The sequence below is a fragment of the Alexandromys fortis genome, unplaced genomic scaffold (genome assembly GCF_014885135.2).
Source record: "Alexandromys fortis isolate MF-2015 unplaced genomic scaffold, M_Fortis_MF-2015_v1.1 scaffold_159, whole genome shotgun sequence".
NCBI lineage: Eukaryota > Metazoa > Chordata > Mammalia > Rodentia > Cricetidae > Alexandromys > Alexandromys fortis.
Genome location: NW_026068031.1, coordinates 3,610,827 through 3,629,123, shown reverse-complemented (window position 1 = coordinate 3,629,123; position 18,297 = coordinate 3,610,827). Strand labels below are relative to the sequence as shown.

Here is an 18,297-nt window from a genome sequence, read left to right as displayed (position 1 = left end):
GACAGGGTTTCTCTGTGGCTTTGGAGCCTGTCCTGGAACTAGCTCTGTAGACCAGGCTGGTCTCGAACTCACAGAGATCCACCTGCCTCTGCCTCCCGAGTGCTGGGATTAAAGGCGTGCGCCACCACTGCCCGGCTATTTTTTAAATTTTTTAAAAATCTTTTTTTAAAACAATTTTTAACAGTTTAGTGTCAGATATTTGTCTGAACACTCCACTTCGTGCAGCTCTAGGAACTTAGAGGATTGGTGGGTTGGTCAGATGGTCAGTCTCTGCGGCATAGAAAAGCTCTCTCCTTTTGTACCACATCTACCAGCGGTTCAGAGCTCCAGCCCAGGCGGCGGTGGTGAAGAGGAAGACAGCCGGCAGGAATCTGAAACTCCAGATCCAAGTGGAGGCTTCCGAGGAACAATGGAAGCAGACCGTGGAATGGAAGGGTTCATCAGTCCCCCGGAGGCCGTAGGCAACAGTTGTGGGACTAGCAGCTCCTGTCCTGGCTGGCTTCGGAAGGTAACAAATACTTCAGAGGATGAGTCTGTAGCAGGAGTCAGTAAGGGTTGCATGGGTCTCTGTTTCTTGTGCCTGCTAATTTAGACAGGAGACGAGGCTTCAGGCTCCCACCTGGAAGAAGGCACCACAAAACTAATCCTGTTTTCATTTCTAAGAAGAAATGATACAGCATTTTTTCACAGGGTTTTGTTTTGTTTTATTTTGTTTTTCTTTTTAAGAAAGGGTCTCAGTTTGTGGCCCCAGGCTGGCCTGGAACTCACAGAGGTCCACCTATCTCTGCTTCCCAAGTGCTGGGATTAAAGGCGTGTTCCACCAGTGGACCCAGCTTCTTTATGCCTGTATTATTAAAGTGAATGTAATAAATTCGTGTAACTTAACTTTTTTATCTTTGTAACCCATCTCAAAGACATTTTTTATTTTTATTCTTTGAAAATTTTGTACATTCTATTTTGGTTATATTTAATTCACTCTTCTCCCCCAACTCTTCCCAGATCCAGTCCCCCTTACTATGAACCCAACTTTGTCCCCTCATTTTTTTCCTAAGCCCATCAGGTATAGTGTGCGCTGCCCATATACTCTTGGAGTGTTGTTAACCTGCAGGAGCTACCCTTCAGGAATTCTGACTCTTCTCTCCCAGCACTAGCAGTTGTGGGAGGTCTTTCACTAGAAACAGGACTTCATTCCCGCCTCCTCTTCATTCCGGGGCTGAGGCTGGGGCTGGGGCTGGATCTGGCTTGCGCTTGCACAGCTGTCACAGCTGCTGTGAGCTTCTGTGTGCAGCCGCCCTGCTGCTGTGTCCGGGGAGTCCTCACAGCCTGTGGCTCTTACAGTCCTTGTCCCTCTTCTTCTGCTGAGCCCTGACCCTGGGAGGAGAGGGTATGGTAGAGATGTCTCATGCTCTGTACAGGACCAGTTGTGTGGGTCTCTGTGTTAATCTATCTACTGCCAAAAGAAGTTTCTCTGATGAAGGTTGAGAGAGATGCTGGTCGGTGAAAAGAAGAGTAAGTCATTAGGAGTCAGTTTAATACTATGTCCATTTAACAAAGTAGTAGTACTTAGTAGGTCCCCCTAGGGCCTATGAGCTATCTATGCCACATTTTTGGTCCCAGTAACAGTGCCAGGTATGGCATTCAACTTGTGGTGCGGGCCTTAAATTCAGTCAGAAAGTTGTTGGTTACTCAAGTGATATCCATGCTGCTGAGCATGTCTTGCCAGGCCAGTTGTTAGTCACAGTTAGGTGGTTCCCTTTCCTCTGCTGGTGTACATAGTAACTTTCAGCAATTTGGAAAGCTCACTGGTAGGGATAAGACTTTCAGGGGAGTGCCAGCTTGGCTTCTCTATGTTCTAGGACTCAACTATGTGACGTCTTCAGCGGTAAAGTCTTTTTTAAATAGTGTGTGGGGAATTGTGTTGGGGAAATGAGTCAGCTACAACTGCTCTTGAACTTGAGTCTGAATTTTTATCACTGAAGAAAGGGTAGCAGTTTGTTTCCAGGTTAGACAATATATGTCGTTAGCCACCACTATTCTGTCCCACTAGAGGGCGCTGATGTCACAACAGAATGAAAGAAAAAGCTACAGGGGACTCGGGAGACCGTAGACTGCTGCAAATACACTGATGAGATTCTTTCTTGCGGACCTAGGAGCTGGAAAATGCAGAGTTCATCCCCATGCCTGACAGCCCAACTCCCCTAAGTAGAGCATTTTCAGAGTCTGAGAAGGACACCCTGCCCTATGAAGAGCTACAAGGACTCAAAGTTGCATCTGAAGTTCCTCCAGAACACCAGCCCCCAATAGGAGCCTGGGTAACTGAGTTTTCTGTCTTTAACCTCAACTAGGTAGATGGTGATTGTGAGTTGTTAGGTTATTCTGCCTTCACCATGTCTTCTGGTTCATTGGGCCACACCACACTGTCTCTTTGGAAGTTCTAAGAGCCACTCTACCTGTTAGCACCAGAGGATTATTTCCCCTCTTCCTCAGAAGTACAAAACTGAACTGTACATTTCCAAATTAGTCTTTTGTTGTAACAGTTTCTTTGTTTCTTTGTGAAACAAATTCTGTAGCCCAGCCAAATTTGGAAGATGACCTTGAACTTCTCTGCCACTGACGCCACCACCTCCTAGGTGATAATACAGGCGTGTGCCACACATCCAGTTAGGCAGTACCGAGTATGCTACCGGGGCTTTGTGCATGCTAAGCAAGTACTCCACGAACAGCCACAATCCTAGCCCCCAGACTCAGTTCTCATGGCACCATGAGAGCGAGTTGAGCCAAATATTAGAAGTAATGCCAGGGCCTGGCATGGTGGCACACACCTTTAATCTCAGCATTCGGGAGGCAGAGGCAGGTAGAGCTCTGTGAGTTTGAGGCCAGCCTGGTCTACAGAGTGAGTTTTAGGACAGCCATAGGTTTTATAAAGAAACCCTGTCTTAAAAAAAAAGGAAGAAAGCCGGGCGATGGTGGCACACGCCTTTAATCCCAGCACTCGGGAGGCAAAGGCAGGCGGATCTCTGAGTGAGTCCAGCCTGGTCTACAAAGTGAGGTCCAGGACAGGCTCCAAAGCCACAGAGAAACCCTGTCTCAAAAAACCAAAAAAAAAAAAAAAAAAAAAGGAAGAAAATAATGCCTGTAGTGTACTGAAGGAGCAGCGCATATATATCCAGCCTGTGTAGAATGCATTGTGGTAACTCAGCAGCTCTAAAGTAGGGCTGTCAGGCTTGAGAAGCCGCATAGTTATCACTTGACTTTGTGAGTTGGATAGTGTGATTGGTGTGTGTGTGTGTAGTTTATAGCACAAATGCAATCACAGGTACAGGGTGAGTATCTTTTATCCACGTGCTTGGGACCCAGAAGGTTTCTAAATCTCATATTTTGCTGGATTTTGGAATTATTGCATATACATAATGAAATATCTTAGGCTATCTAGGACCCCAAGGCTAAACAAATTCCTTTTTTTTTATTTATTTATTTTTGGAGACAGGGTGTGTAGCCCTGGCTGTCTTGGAACTCACTCTGTAAACCTGGCTGGCCTCAAACTCACAGAGATCTGCCTGCCTCTGCCTCTCTAGTGCTGGGATTAAAGGTGTGCACCACCACTGTCCAGCTTGATTTTTTTTAATTGATTTGTTTGATTTTTTTTTTTTTTTTTTGAGGCAGGGTTTCTCTGCAGCCCTGGCTGTCTCTGTAGACCAGACTGGCTTTAAACTCAGATCCTCCTGCATTCTCTCTCTCCTTGTTCACAGCCGCCCCGACTGAATCCTACAGTCCCGTGTGCTGGGAAAGCATTGGCCTCACCCGCCTGTGCGTGCAGCGCGCTGCAAGCAGAGGTCGAGAGGCTGCAGGCTCTGGTGTCAAAGTGTCTGGATGAACAACAGAAGCTACAACAAGAAAACCTCCAGATTTTTACCCAGCTACAAAAGCTGAACAAGAGATTGGAAGGAGGCCAGCAGGTGAGAGCATTCTTGGAGAGTAATCGAATTTCTCAGTCTGCTTTGAAAGTTTACAAACTGTAAGGTACTGAGTCAACTTCGCCTTCTGTGATTCGCTGACTCTTAATGATGTGACTCTTGGGCTTGATTCCAGGAGCCTTGGACCTACCTGGTTCAGGTATCTGGATTTTATCATTTTTAACACCTAACTTAGTTTTCTATTACTAATTGTTTGTTTTTTCTTTTACTTTTATTATGAAAATATCTAAATATATTATAATGAATACCCCTATGCCTACCATATAGGTTCAGTGATTATTAAAATGTCATTCTATTTGGTGTTTATGTGTATTAATAATTACTTTAACCATTTTGTTTGTGTATTATTTTGTGCAACAGTGGAGATTGAACCCAGTGTCTTGCACATAACAATAGGCGAATGATCTACCACTGAGCATGTCCCTAGCCTTGCTGATTAAAGGAGATTCTAAAAATGATGTAGGACTGGGGAAATGGCTCAGCTAAGTAAAGTACTTGTCACATAGACCCGACAATCTCCCAAGCAAGGGTTGTCCTCTTCCCTGCAGAGAGTGGCATGGGCACACTCATGCTCTTTTCTGAAAACTAAGTTAGAATTATGGCTTTATTGAGTTCAGGTTAAATAGTTGGGGAAAACGTTTTGCATTTTCCTGGTATGAGTGAGGAAGAGTCCTTCCTTGGCTTTGTCTTATGTGAGTCTGGACTGGTAACTTTGTCAACAACCTGCTCTATGTAAGTTGTTTAGAAGATGGAGGGAAACAGTGTCTATGAAACACTTCAGAAGGTAATGTCCATTCCTGAGATAAGATTGGCGTGGTAGCAGGCACAGGACTGATGGTGGTGATGGGGGGAGAGGGTTGTTTTTTGTTTTTGTTTTTTTGAGACAGGATCTCACTATATAGCCCTAGCTGGTCTGAAACTCATTATATAGACCAGGGTGACTTCAAACTCATGGAGACAGATCTTCCTGCTTCTGCCTCCTGAGTGCTGGGATTAGAGGTGTGCACTACGACCCCCAGCCATATTATTTTCATACTAATACCCCAACCCCATAGGCCTAAGCAAACCAGAAATAGTTACGCTACCTGCGTAAATGTAAAGATGGAGACTGTTTCCAAGGCAGTGCCACCAGAGCCTTCCACACCTGGCAGCCACTCCTGAGAATTGAAAACACCGTCCTGAAGTACCATGGCCAGTGCTAACTCATTCACTGCTAATGTGAAACTGCTTTGTCTGGACAGGTGGGGTTGCATTCCAAAGGAACTCAGACAGCAAAGGAAGAAATGGAAGTGGATCCGAAGCCTGACTTAGATTCGGATTCCTGGTGCCTCCTTGGAACAGACTCTTGTCGACCCAGCCTCTAGTCTCCTGAACCCACATAGCCCTCAGGAAACTGGGACCCAAAGAACTTCACCGCACACTTACCGAGTGCAGAGAGCAGCTTTCCTGGCTTTGTTCACTTGCAGACACGGAGCGCAGGGCAGAGGGAGGCTCTAAAGCACTTTCCTTGTGCATTTGGAGAGTGGCATTGCCTTTTAGATAGGATCTAGGAGTGATATTATTGTTTCGGAGAATGGAAGGGTCCTGTGGCCCTGGCTTTGTCATCAGTGACTGCCATAGCAACAGCAGCTCTGTACCTCATCTTTTGATCCCACCTTTGAAGAAGAGACACAGCACTCACCTTGTTTGCGCTGGTAGCACCTCATATTCCATTTATCATTTTCATCATTAATTGGAAGTTGCCTTCGGATTTTAACATCAGGCATCGCACCTCTGGGTGAAGGAAGGGAAAATGTAAAATCGGAGTGGGCTGTGGCCAGGCCTGGCCTGCGCAGGGTCCTCCCGAGAATGGTAAAGTTTCCACGTCTTCTCAGAAGCCTGGAGTCCAGGAAAATTTCTTGGCAGAGTCAGTCTAGAGCTTGTGTTCAGGAAGTTGTTGCTTCATGCAGCTGACTGCATTATGGGGAAGCTTAGATTGCGTTCCCTGTGGAGGCTCCTTGAAACATCAGTGAGAAGCAGAGAAAGGGCAGGTCCCTCGTCACACAGCCAAACTTTTAGGCTACGGTTAGTACAAGGTGGGATTTCCCAGCTCTGAAGGACTTCTCCCAGAGAGGAGATGTCTAAGAGAATAACACCAGTGGGATAGATGGAGCTGTGGAGATCAGCAGGGGGGACGGGAACACTTCCCTCAGTGCCTTGCCTCAGTGGCACTAAAGTCTTCTGCCCCTGTGAAGGCTTCTTTGTACTTCTAGTGTAGTGACTTTAGGGGTCTGACTGGGATAAGTAGCCCCAGGCACCCTCTTTCTATGTCTAGTCAGTATTTTTCCTCTTTGGTGTGTTTTGAAGACATATCATACCCAGTAAGTCAGTATCATCTTTCATACTTGAGTGGCCCAAAGCCAGCACCAAATCCTTGGGGTCCCAAAACTTGACAGGTAGAACCTGCCAAGTGAAAGGAAACTGGCTGCAAGCTCACTTCTGCTGTGTTCTTTTTGAGAGGAGCAAGCTACCTTTTCCAAAAACAGGATTGTGTCCTAGAAGAGCCAACCTTCTAGGCAAGCATCTGATGGTTTCCCTTAAATGTGAGCCTTGTGCTTCCACCAAGTCTAATGAATTGCTTGTGTTTGGGGCCACAGCAGCTGCTTTGATAAGTACCACATCCTCCATGCTACATACAGCTAAACTAATATTGTTTCCTTTAACCAAAGCAAAAAGAGAAAAGTTTGCTATCTATTTTAATATTGCAGGAGGACCTACCTGTGCAGAAGAAATTTTTGCCATTTCCCTAAACCAGCGGTATAAAGGCTGGTGCTGGGAGGAAGCCCCATCTCTGGGGGATGGGCAACTCTGCCCGATGGGATCATTGATGTCCCATTGTTTTCTCAATTCTGAGAAGCCTAGTACAATAGTACTGATGTAATCACTGAAGCCTTTTCCCAGAATAAGGGAAGGCCCGATCCTGACATAAGGTCACAAGTTCTAGGGGTCTGGCCGTTGGCTGTAATCCCTGTCAGAGAGTTTTGGTTCATCATGTCAATGCAACTTTGGTTTTCTTCAGGACTGGCTGGCCTTTCAAGGTCCTGTATCCTTACGCTTACCATCTCAGCAGGCCTGAGAGGCGGGGCTTAAGTCTTCATTCTGAGCATTGCTTTTGCTTGGGAACTGAGGGCCGTGGGCATGTCACTGACTGTGGGGTGAGAGTGAGTGTTGAGGTGGGCAGGAGCCCTGGAGAGTCATTCTCTAGCAGAGCATGGCGGTGTTTTCTCTAGTGTGTTCCCATGGGAAGTCTAGGTTTGCCATTAATCCAGTTGAGAAGCTCAGTTCTGTGCCTTAGAGATAATTTGCACTTTTCAGAATTGTGCCTAGGACAGCCGTGAGATTGTTTCCTCCACCAAACAGCTATGCAAGCAGAACAGTGAGACGTGGCAGCCATGCACTGAGTTGAGCAAAATACAAGGCAGCAGAAAAGGATTCAAATGGTTTTCTGTAGCTAAATCTTGGTGAATTGCCCTGCTTGTCCTCTATGCAGTGCTAGGTGTTTGGAGCTTTCCCGTAGCGTTGCTTTGAGTTACAGTATAGCCTGCGTTAATCCTCTGTGCCAACACTTTGCTGAAAAGCCAGCTTATTGTTAGCCAGATGCTGGAAAGGGTGAGGGTGGTGGAGTGGTGTGGCATTTCTGTTTAAATAAACATTTAAACTCTCAGCTGACGCTGTGCTTCAGTAAACCTGTGCACCACCTCAGTCACTGGAGACAAAACACCAAGGTTCTAGGCCATGGGAAATCTCTGATTCTGTGAGTCTACTATAAATAAATAGTAGTAATGAAAAAATGGTCTTTTAACAGAAACAATGTTAGACATTACACAGAAACAACCTCTGCTGTTTTCCAGTCTCATTCTTGCCAGAAAAAAAATCATTTGTACTGCAATAGTTTTTTTTTTTCCTAACAAAGTTTGTAAAGATTCAGAAAGCCCAGAGGGGGGAAAGGAGACATTAAAAGAAGGGTCCCGGGCTAGCAGGGTAGCTCAGCAGGTCAGAGTGGCTTGCTGGGCAGGCCTGGTGACCTGAGTTCATCCTACCGAATCACAGCACTGCCTCTGACCTCACACACTGGCGTGTGTGTGCCTGCAGTCGTACACACCATGTGTGCACAGTGATAAGAGGCATCAGGTTTCTTTTACACACCTCCTTGGTCCTGATGAGAGACCGTTCCCAGTGATCCTGCCAGTTTGTTGCTAAGACTTCCTCAAGACAGCTGAGTTGTATTTGGTATCCTTGGTGTAACAGCTGCTCCTTTTCTTGGCTGAGCGCTGCACTGCAGTTTAAAGCAAAAGGCTCAAATTTCATTTGGTTTGTTATCTGTTCAGAAACATTCATGATAGGAAGAGCAGCCCAGAGGAAAACATGTATTTTACAGAAAGTCCTTCACATGAGGTCCCCAGGCCTCAAAGGAAGTATCAGTCATGATAGCAGGAGGTGCAGTGGGCTGTAGTCAAGACTGAGATTCCCTGCAAGGCCAGAAGTCATTTATTGTCGCAGTGATTAACTGCCGACATAAATGTGCTGATCACTAAACCTCACAGGTCATGGGCCTCGGGGAGGAAAATCTGTGTCACAGCTTTGCTTGCCAGTCTGTGTAGTCTTGAAGGGCGATCTGATGTTGACAAGCTTTGTGAACTAGGAAAGCTCAGCATGTCTGTACACACTTCTAAATAAAAAGAGCTACCTTGTGAGTTTCACCACGAGAATTTCCCATAGCTTTTTGAACTTTAAAATGTATGATGTTTATGACATGTGCTTAAAGTAACAACATACGGACTTGACAAGCAGCATCTATGTGACCTCTACTGAGGAAGAGACTCGAGGTTGTAAAACAGCTCTGACCTCCCCCGAGCTAGCTGAATTCAAAAGACTGGCAAAAGCTGAGGTCAAAGGGAACACAAAGACAAGGGCTCTTGTTTTCTTTCTTTGGCAACTCAAGAATGAATAACTGCTTGTGTCTATAGTAAGACCTGCACACAGTTGTTTCCCCTTGAGGGCTCTAAACTGTGACCCTAATAACATTGTGGGATCCCAAATCCATATGTCTAAGAGGCCCAGCAGATGAAGGAAGAGAATCTGGCTTTACTTGCTATCATTCCCAACTGAAGGAGTGGCAGATTGTGAACCCCTTCCAGTGTGTCCTGTGTAGGTTACGGCCCCGTGTTTCTACAGCCTCCAGTGTGTCAAGACATGCTCCTATACCAAGTTTTTAAAAGTTAAATTTTTTTGAATGCTTCATGACAAAGTATCTGGGGCCGGGCAAGGTGATGCATGCCTTTAATCCCAGCACTCGGGAGGCAGAGGCAGGCGGATCTCCATGAGTTCGAGGGCAGCTTGGTCTGCAGAGCTAGTTCCAGGACAGCTAGGGCTACACAGAGAAACCTTGTCTCGAAAAAACATATGAACAATAAAGCATCTGGGGTGGAGTGGGGTGGGGGCTGGAGAGATGGTTCTGAGGTTAAGAACCTTTAGTCCCAGCACTCAGGAAGCAGAGGTGGTGGATCTCTGTCAGTTCAAGGCCAGTCTGGTCTATAGGGTGAGTTTCAGGACCACCAAGCTACACAAGAAACCCTGTGTCAAAACAAAGAAACAAAGAACCTGGGTTCCTAGCATGTACATGGTGGCTCACGACCATCTGTAACTCCAGTTCCAGGGGATCCAACACTTCTGATTTCTGCAGGTACCGGTGTGCAGTCAAAACACTCATAAGATAATCTTTAAAAATTGTGAACATCCATGGGGATACAACATTGTGACTTCTTTAGCCACAGCTGCTTATCTGTAACCTTTAACCTGATGTAAGGAACTGTGTACTCCTCAATAAACTTGCCGGGGCTGGAGGCATGTCAGGCTAAATATCCAGCATTTGTAAGAGCTTCAGCGCCCATCTTTCTAAGCTCCCCAAACCCCCTAGTTGAGGGTCTAACTTGAAGTGAGCAGTGTTCTCACTGTTAAGAAGACCTGATCCCTTTCAGTGTTTAAGATAGAAGTCTGACTACGCTCTGATCACAGGGCCATGAAAATGAACATTGTCTATGCTTGCTTAGACTGGCTCTGCTGTCTCAAGGTACCCAGACAGTATTGTTTGAAAGGGTCCTAGGGGCTTCTTTCTTTTACATATGAGATGCGTTTAAAAAGAACAAGTTCAGAGAAGTAAAACTGTTTTCTATTCATCCCTACCCTGTAAAGTGCAAAAAGATGTTTCATTATACAGCACACCACGGGGAAGGTTAGGGATACACTGGTCCCCTAATGGTACATACTTTTGTTGGCTATCAGCCAGAACCACGGGCCATGGAGGCCAAGGATAGATTTCCATCAATAATGCCTGACGGCACAAACTTCTATCTTTTATAAGAGTTACCATCTGTATGGCAATGACCCTCTGACCTCACTCCTCTTTATTATCCCTACTTTGAAAAGCAAGAAGGGCTAACAGAAACCCTGGACATGTGCCACGGTCAGAAAACACAACTGAATGCAGGCACTTCAGTACAAACCATGGTCGGGCTCAGGAGAAGAGCGCTTTAATGCGGCCTCACTACCCAGTGTCCTCTCTCTCACACACACCCTCCCCAGTCCTTCAGACAAGAACATAAACACACAGCCAGGGTTATGATCCAGTGAGAAGCTGGGCTTCCACCCGCCTCCTGCCAGGTAGCTAGAGGGCTCTCCTCCGGGGTGGTTTGGCTCAGCAGGTGGAGCTGAGTTCTGCAAAGGTTCCACTTCTCCCTGCTTTCGGCCACTCATGCTCTGGTTTACTGCTGAAGGGAAGCTCAGCCTCCTCAACTAAGCAAGGCGGGTTCTGCCATTTTCTGCTCAGCTGTCGTGCCTCCTCGGGGGTGGGGGGCGGTTCTTGATGGTCTTACACTTGGGTATGTGTCGTTCAGCCACCTTGGGAGCAAAGTGGCGGCTGCAGTGGGGACACTGGACATAGTCTGGGTTTTCCGCAGGCAGGATGGGGGGCAAGTCTGAGGGATTCCCACCTCTGGCGATGACCTGCTGGACCTGCCGAGCATGACGGAGGGTGCGGATAAAAGACTCGTGCTTCTGCCTCCAGGTGCTCTTCCGGGGAGGCTCAGTCTGTAACGGGAAAGGGACAGTGAGCCTCCAGCTGCCTTGGATCTCTCCCCTCTCGGGCTCCCTGACAGCAATAAGGGTGTGAAAAGGTCCTCAACATCAAAGAAACACAAAGGAGGAAGAGTGACGACTGACCTGCCAGCCCAAGAGCCTCCAAGGAGTGGTCCTACCTGCAGGCCAGGCATCTTCCTGCCAGGTCCCCTGAGGGAGCTGGCTCAGGTAGAAAGTAGGAAGGTGTGGAGAAGAAAACAAGCTGAAGCCGGGCGATGGTGGCGCACGCCTTTAATCCCAGCACTCGGGAGGCAGAGGCAGGCGGATCTCTGTGAGTTTGAGACCAGCCTGGTCTACAGAGCTAGTTCCAGGACAGGCTCCAAAGCCACAGAGAAACCCTGTCTCGAAAAACCAAAAAGAAAACAAGCTGAACTTAGAACTCCTCTCCTACCCTGTGTACCTACGTGCCAGCACCCCTGCTAACCTCCCGGGAGAAGAGAGACTTGTTCTCTGGAAAAACTGAATTAGATAGGTTTTAAAGATTTATTTGCTTGTTTTTATTTTATTTGCATTAGTGTTTTGCCTGCATGAGAGTATTGGATCCCCTGGAACTGGAGTTATATAGACAGTTGTGAGTTGTCATGGGGGTACTGGGAATTGAACCTGAGTCCTTTGGAAGAGTAATTGATGTTCTTAACCACTGAGCCATCTTTCCAGCTCCTTAAAGATTTTTTTTAAATCTCTGATTTGTGTCTTTCTGTGTGTGTGTACCATATGTGTATAAATGCCCATGAATGAAGGTCTGGAGAGGGTGTTAGATCTCTTGGAGTTACAGGTGGTTGTGAGCTACCAGACGTGGGGTTTGGAAATTGAACTCAGAGCCTCTGGAAAAGCATTAAGCACCATTAACTGCTGAGATAGCTCTCCAACTCCTAGATAGGTTTCAGTTCAGAAAATCCAGCCAGGATAAGGAACAGGGTTCCTTTCAGTGCTGGTGGTGGAGAAGCCTAAGCAAGAGCAGCAGCTACGGAACTGTCAAACTGCTTTAAGAGCTGCTCCCAGAGCACCAGTAACTAGCATCCTCTTGGGAGGACAGTAGTTCTATGGATCTACCCAGTAGCAAGAAATGAACCTTCCAACACTGGCTTTGGGGGTCACCATTACAGGGCTCACTGATAACTATGAAGTCCTTTAGATTATAAATCCACTAAGCTTAAATGAACAGCAGCGTGTGCACGCTTTTAATCCCAGCACTCAGGAGGCAGAGACAGGTTGATCTCTGAGCTTCAGGCCAGCCAGGGTTACAGAGTGAGGCAATGTCTCCAAAACAAAGTTCTGATAAAATCATTTCCTGCCTAGATTTCTACTCCCATCCAAATCATCAAATAGGAAGCGTTTATGTAGATATTTTCTTTAAGTCCATGAATAAGGATATACCATCTATGCATATCTCTTGGTAAATTTCAGCAAAACAATGAACAGGAAAACAAGAAAAAGACAGGACCAACACAGAAGAGAAGCAGAGGGAAGTTCCAAAGCCAAAGAATGGCCGGGCCAGATAGAGCAGGAGGGGTTTCCAGAATGGGGGGGAGGCACCTCAAACTGATTTGTCATAAAAAGGTGTCTGGACACTTAGAAAAAGACAGTAACAAATTCCTAGCATCCAGAAGGTTAGTTAGGGAAGGTTTTAAGTATAGACTAATTGTAATTGTAAGTACAGGGTGATTGAAGGAGAGGGAAAGTTAGTCAGTGATTAACCCCAAGTCCACGTGGGCAAGAGCGGAATTTGCTCCGATATCAGTGAAGGTCGTGTAAAGTCCCACTGTTTTAAATCAGAACCACGGCCAACTAGAGTGGAAAGGGGAAATAGTGGAGAAGGCAAGGGGGAGAGGGACTGAGACAGAGCTTCGCCTGTGAGGATAAGCAGCCATCAGAGGACACGAAGGGTTGGCAAATCAAGAAAATAAGTGTATTATTTAGAATCCTGGAAACGCATGCCAGAAGACATATTTCACAACTGAGACTCAAGAAGGAGCCTAAAAAGGATGAAATAAGAATGCATTATAGATCATTTAATACCACACGGTGTCTAAGATGTGTAAAATTAACTATTTAAAATAAAGATAGGCCCAGCAAGATGTCGCAGTGGGTGAGGGTGCCTGTCATCAAGCCCAATGACCTGAGTTTAATCCCCAAGACCCACATCGGGGAAGAAGAGAACCAACTCCCACAGTCCTCTAATTTCAACATGCATGCACACTCACATACACAAAATAAATATTAAATTTTTGTTTTGGCTTTTTGAGACAAGGCTTCTCTGTCTGTGTAACCATCCTAGTTGTCCTGGAACTAGCTCTTGTAGACCAGGCTGGCCTCAAACTCACAGAGATCCACCTGCCTCTGCCTCCTGAGTGCTGGGATTAAAGGCGTGCGCCACCACAGCCTGGCTGTAAATATTAATCTTTAAGAGAATGAAAAAGACAAATACCTCTTAGTAATAGGTAATAACAAGAATGCTATAATAGGACAAAGTATGCTCTATCAGGTATATCTTACTGAGACAAAAGACAAAGGGACTGGCATTAAAATATGGCCCCCAAGAACCTTAAAAGAATTCAGCCAGAATTCTAGGGGATACAGTAGCTGTGTTTTCATTCTGTGTCGTACTGAGATGTTCCTTACCACATTAAGCACAAAGTCGTGTGTGGGTTCCTGCCTCACGTGCTGACAGCTGGTAGACATGGTGTGTGTCTGCTGGACGTCGTGTGAATAGGAAGTGACTTAGAAAAAGCCAAACTGCAGAGTATGTGGGAAAAGCAGCAAGGAGCTGCAGCCACTAGCTCAAAGATGGTACAGAGCTCTGGAGTGAGACTTGAGGCACTCCCCGGGTAGCTGAAGTCCTTTCTGCCTTGTGTCCCTGTGCAGCTCATGACCTCAACCCAGTCTTCTCAGAACTGGGCTGTGTGGTTTAGCTTTAGTGCTACGATATTTAGGAACTTAAGAAGTACAAGGTTCTTTTCGATGATGGCCCCAACTAAGTTATGGTAGGCCATAGGGAATCCCCAGTGAATTACCAGGCCGACCAAAGAGGAAAGAATAGTAACTGGCCATCCTGTCATTATCTGTCTGCAAAATGCTGACTTCTTGTTGGAAGCTGGATTTTAGGAACATTATCTCTAAACATGCGGGAGACATTCTTGTGGCGATCTCTCAAATTGTACTGAGCGAAAACACTATAATTCCTAAGTTATCTTCGAACATCCATCACACCAGTGGGTGTTTTTAAAGGCTCCAGCGAGAGGACATTTAAACTGGGAAGTCCTGAAAAGAGGGAACTGGGAACCGGATGCGGTGATCCGCATCTCTAGTCCCAGCACTTGGAAAGCAGACAGGTGAGTTCAGTTCGAGGCCAGCCTGGTCTACATAGTGAGTTCTAGGCCAGCCTGGTCTACATCGTGAGTTCTAGGCCAGCCTGCAAGGAGGGGGAGGGAGAAGTGGGAAGGGGAGAAGAGGGAGAGCCCATGAGGGCTCACATGCTTTGGGAAGAAATGAAACCAAAATATGTTCTATTTTTTTCCCCATACTGTTACATGGGGGCCTTTGAGATCACCTATGGGTTTTTTTTTTTTTTTCTGAGACAAGGTTTCTCTGTAGCTTCGAAGTATGTCCTGGAACTAGCTTTTGTAGACTAGGCTGGCCTCAAACTCACAGAGATCCGCCTGCCTCTGCCTCCTGAGTGCTGGGATTAAAGGTGCCACCACCGCCCGGCTCTAATGTGGGTTTTTCCCAACCCTGTTCATCTTATTATTTAATATTTTTTTAAACTCATGACCCCACAGAAATGACAGACTGAATATGATTTTCTACAATAAACACTCTGGAGAAGCTTATTTTACAGACCAAATGGCATACTCTCAAAGACTGGCTATGGGGCAATGGTCTCCAGGTGGGTCTAAATCAGCCCACAAAGTCCTGAGCCATATCAGTTAGATGTCGTGAATTTCTAACGGTTCCCATTTGGGTTTTTCTAAAGTGAGGGATGTTTTGGAGAGCTAGCTAGAAAAGAAAAAGAAAAAGAGTCCTCAAACAAGTACTTTATCCTTGTGGTGTTAATACCCTAACTGGAGAGGGGGATCCAAACTTGCATGTGTTTCTGAAATTTACTAAGAATACATCAAAACTGAGCTCACTTTTAAAGAGTAGGTACAGCTGAGCATGGTGACAAATGAGAGAAGGCAAGGAATTCTCGTAAGTCAGAAAAGTGTCTTGGGTTTGTTTTAACCCAAATTGCAAGTTTTTAAAATTTTGTTTTTATGAGTTATTTTTTTCCCTGCAGCAAACATGAATTCGTTTTTACAATAATCAAAAGGACATTATATTTTAAAATCTAGATTTTTGGAGTCAATTCTAGTAAGATTTAAATCTAATAAGATCAAGAGCAGGGGCTATTGATCAGCAATAGACTGTTTATCTAGTAGTACAGGTCCTGGAGGCTAACACTAAAAGATAAAAATCTACTTAAACTGTCCAAGCTTTGTGTGTGTGTGTGTGTGTGTGTGTGTGTGTGTGTGTGTGTTGAGGGGGTAGGTCTGATGTGTGTGTGTTTAGATGTCTGAGCCTTGTGTGTGTGTGTGTGTGCACATGCATGTGTGTGTGTTTAGATGTCTGAGCCTTGAATTTTGAATGGATACAATGACAGACAATAAGATTCTTACAGAATTGTGAGGCTTGTAGAGAAAGCTCTGATCACAGAGATTAGCAAAGGGAAGTTGTGATTCTCCCCTCCACTCTACACTGTCCCAGTTCCCAACGGGAACTAGCGAGGACGCAGCAGGCCATTACACGCACCCCCATACAGAGTCAAACCTAGGAGGCTCTTATTACCTTGGCGGCAGTGGTTGGCCCCTTCCAGTTCAAGTACTGCTCTAGCTCTGTGCCCTTAGCCCGGGCCCTGGAGGAGTCGAATACTTTCCTCTTGGACCCTTGCATCCTCCCACAGACGGTGGAGTGTCTCTGCAGCCTGAGAGAAAGAAACGAGCGTCCACAGTGGCTGCACTTGCCCAGCTCTGGTTCTTCTGTGGAGGAACCGGACCCCAAGGAGCTTGGTGATGCCGACGGGCTTGATGCCTGCAATGCGCTGCCCAGCTCTTCTGAAGGTTTCAGAAATTCGTCTGCGGGAGGCCCTGAGTCTCGGACTTTGTTGTTGCTTGCCGTCAGCCTCTCCCTTTTGAGCCTCTGGATTTCATAATCAGAGAACTGGAGTGGGCTAGAGGTTTTCTGAGCCCAATCACAAGGTTGACCCTCTCCCCTGTCTCTACTGAATTCCTCGGAACTGAACTCGGGAGATAAGCTGGGTGTCTGTGTGGCGTTGCTGTTACCGTCCCTAACTCTCCCTGCAGATAGGGTCGTTCTTAGTAGCTCTCTGTCTTCATGCTCCTGGGCCCGTTTCTTTTCCTTCTGAATCCTTCGGAGACCCTCCTCTGTCTTCTTCAGCTTCTCTCTCAGGAGGCTCTCTTTTCTGCGGATTTCCATCTCTAGCGTCTCACCTGCCGCTTCTAGTCTTCGGATCTGTGTCCACTCGGTCCTATGGAGGTCAGCCATGACCTTCTCTGCCTGCACAGAGGCAAAAAGAGACGAATTCAACCAGCTCCTCAAACCAAAGTTGCTGCCTGAAAGCTCATTCGAGTTAGGGAGTCTTGGATAGGCATTCTGGTCCTCATCGGTGCCTACCTCACCTGTACTATGAGACTTCCGGTGGGCCATGGGTTTCAGTGGGTATGCCCGATCTACTCCAACTCGTTTCTTCCTAAAGGGAATGAAGTCTTGGTCATTTGCTTTGGGATACCGGGGTTGAGGGTTTGACAAGGAAAACAAGCCCTTTCCTTGGCCCTGGGGATTGCTTGCTGAGCTCTGCTGGCTGATCCTGGCACTCTGGGGACACGAGTGCCTCCGGGTTTTTGTGCACATGTTCCCTTTGGGGTGAGTGGAGACACCCTCCTCCGGCTCAGGCTCTGTGTTCCTCCAAAACTTCTGCTGGAAATCGTTCCTCAAGTGTCCCATCGAGGACCGCTGGGAAGAGTCACCTGGTTCATAAGGGTCCTGCTTAGCTGAGTGGAGCCCTGGCACTTCTGTTTTATTATGTGGGAACATAACGCCCACAGGCAGATGTGGAGCCAACTGGAGACCAGCCATTCAGGGCCTGGACCGAAGCCTAGGGGAAGATTTAAAACAGATACATGGGAAGAATTAGTCTGAGCTTCACTCCCCGCTGCTAGGCTGCTAGAGTAAACTGTTCGTACATTTGCCCTGCCCACATTCCCTTTAAACGTAGTGCGGAATCGGCCAGGACCTTCCTTCAGTAAGCATTTATTTAGTGAGTGACGATTATGTGCCAGACATTGTTAAGCCCCGAGGACCAAATCATGAACGGGACACAGGTGTTCTGCCGCTGGCTTTCCTCCACACCCGTGTCCGATCTGCCGTACATTACTGTGGAATGGGTGGAAAGAGCCTTAGATCGAAGGTCATCTGTGACCAAAACAAAACAAAACAAAACACCAAAACAAAAACCAGGCAACCTGCTCTTACTAGCCCCGGTTCTTGTAAACTGCAGAGTCTGCTCCGAGTCCGGCCCCACATTTTTACAGGGTGAGAACAGTGGCCTGGCGACGGGGCCTGGCACCGAGCTCTCCCTGGGCTTTCCAAACCCTGCTAGGAACTACAAAGAGCACCGGGCGCCCCGGCTTGAAGCAGGTGCTTGGCTGTCAAACCCTCATCCAAAGATGCTCTACGGCCCAAACCGCACCAGGTACCAGTGTGTAGGGGCGCGGGGCGTGACTCCTCACCGCCCCAGTCCGCTTTAGATCCGGAACTCGAAAGTTATGCTCTGTCCCAGAGGGTCAAATGGTAACCCTCGCGGGGATTCGGCCTCTAGAGACAAACTCTCACTCTCCGGTCCCTTGGGAGGTGGTGGTAATGATTCCGTGTCTCTCCTCCTTTTCGCATACCTGAGGCGCTTGGGGGCCACTCCTGCCGAGAGAAAAATCCCCAAGACCCACTTTTTCCACACCTGACTAAACCCAACTGCCGTTCGCGCAGGCGCTCTTGTCCACCTCTGTTATTCCCGTTGCCTGGAGACCAGAGCGCCGCCTCTGGTTGCGACCTTCCAATCCCAGACCAGCGCAGGCGCAGTCCACAAGCGGTCGGGCGC

At 47.0% G+C, this 18,297-nt stretch overlaps 2 protein-coding genes across 4 annotated transcripts in view; one reads left to right on the top strand and one right to left on the bottom strand.

Annotated features, from left to right (window-relative positions):
- Nek9 (NIMA related kinase 9) overlaps positions 1-7,677 on the top strand; it is a 36,346-nt gene extending 28,669 nt beyond the window's left edge. Inside the window, exons 18-21 of the mRNA XM_050164621.1 lie at positions 315-508; positions 2,151-2,312; positions 3,750-3,956; positions 5,216-7,677. Of these exons, the coding sequence (XP_050020578.1) occupies positions 315-508; positions 2,151-2,312; positions 3,750-3,956; positions 5,216-5,338 (686 nt within the window). The 3' untranslated portion in view covers positions 5,339-7,677. The remainder of the gene's footprint in view (positions 1-314; positions 509-2,150; positions 2,313-3,749; positions 3,957-5,215) is intronic.
- Positions 7,678-7,829: 152 nt separating this feature from the next.
- On the bottom strand, positions 7,830-18,290 carry Zc2hc1c (zinc finger C2HC-type containing 1C). Of its 3 annotated transcripts, none has more exons than XM_050164550.1 (3): positions 18,157-18,290; positions 15,972-17,298; positions 7,830-11,099 (listed from the first exon to the last, which is right to left on the bottom strand). In XM_050164550.1, the coding sequence occupies exons 2-3, from the start codon at positions 17,277-17,279 to the stop codon at positions 10,836-10,838; spliced, it is 1,572 nt and encodes a 523-aa protein (XP_050020507.1). In that variant the 5' UTR covers positions 17,280-17,298; positions 18,157-18,290; the 3' UTR covers positions 7,830-10,835. The 3 variants fall into 3 exon arrangements, with proteins under 3 accessions (XP_050020507.1, XP_050020505.1, XP_050020508.1); XM_050164548.1 differs by having other exon boundaries at positions 18,095-18,232; XM_050164551.1 differs by lacking the exon at positions 18,157-18,290 and adding an exon at positions 17,893-18,074.
- Between the last annotated feature and the right edge of the window lie 7 nt (positions 18,291-18,297).

What these genes read in the sequence shown, in the direction of transcription:
- Zc2hc1c (XM_050164550.1), bottom strand. Translation starts at nt 17,279, where the DNA reads ATGGCTGGTCTCCAGTTGGCTCCACATCTGCCTGTGGGCGTTATGTTC. An exon ending in GGCCAACCACTGCCGCCAAG is followed by an intron (nt 11,100 to 15,971) that starts GTAATAAGAGCC and finishes TTCCCGTTACAG; the next exon opens with ACTGAGCCTCCCCGGAAGAG.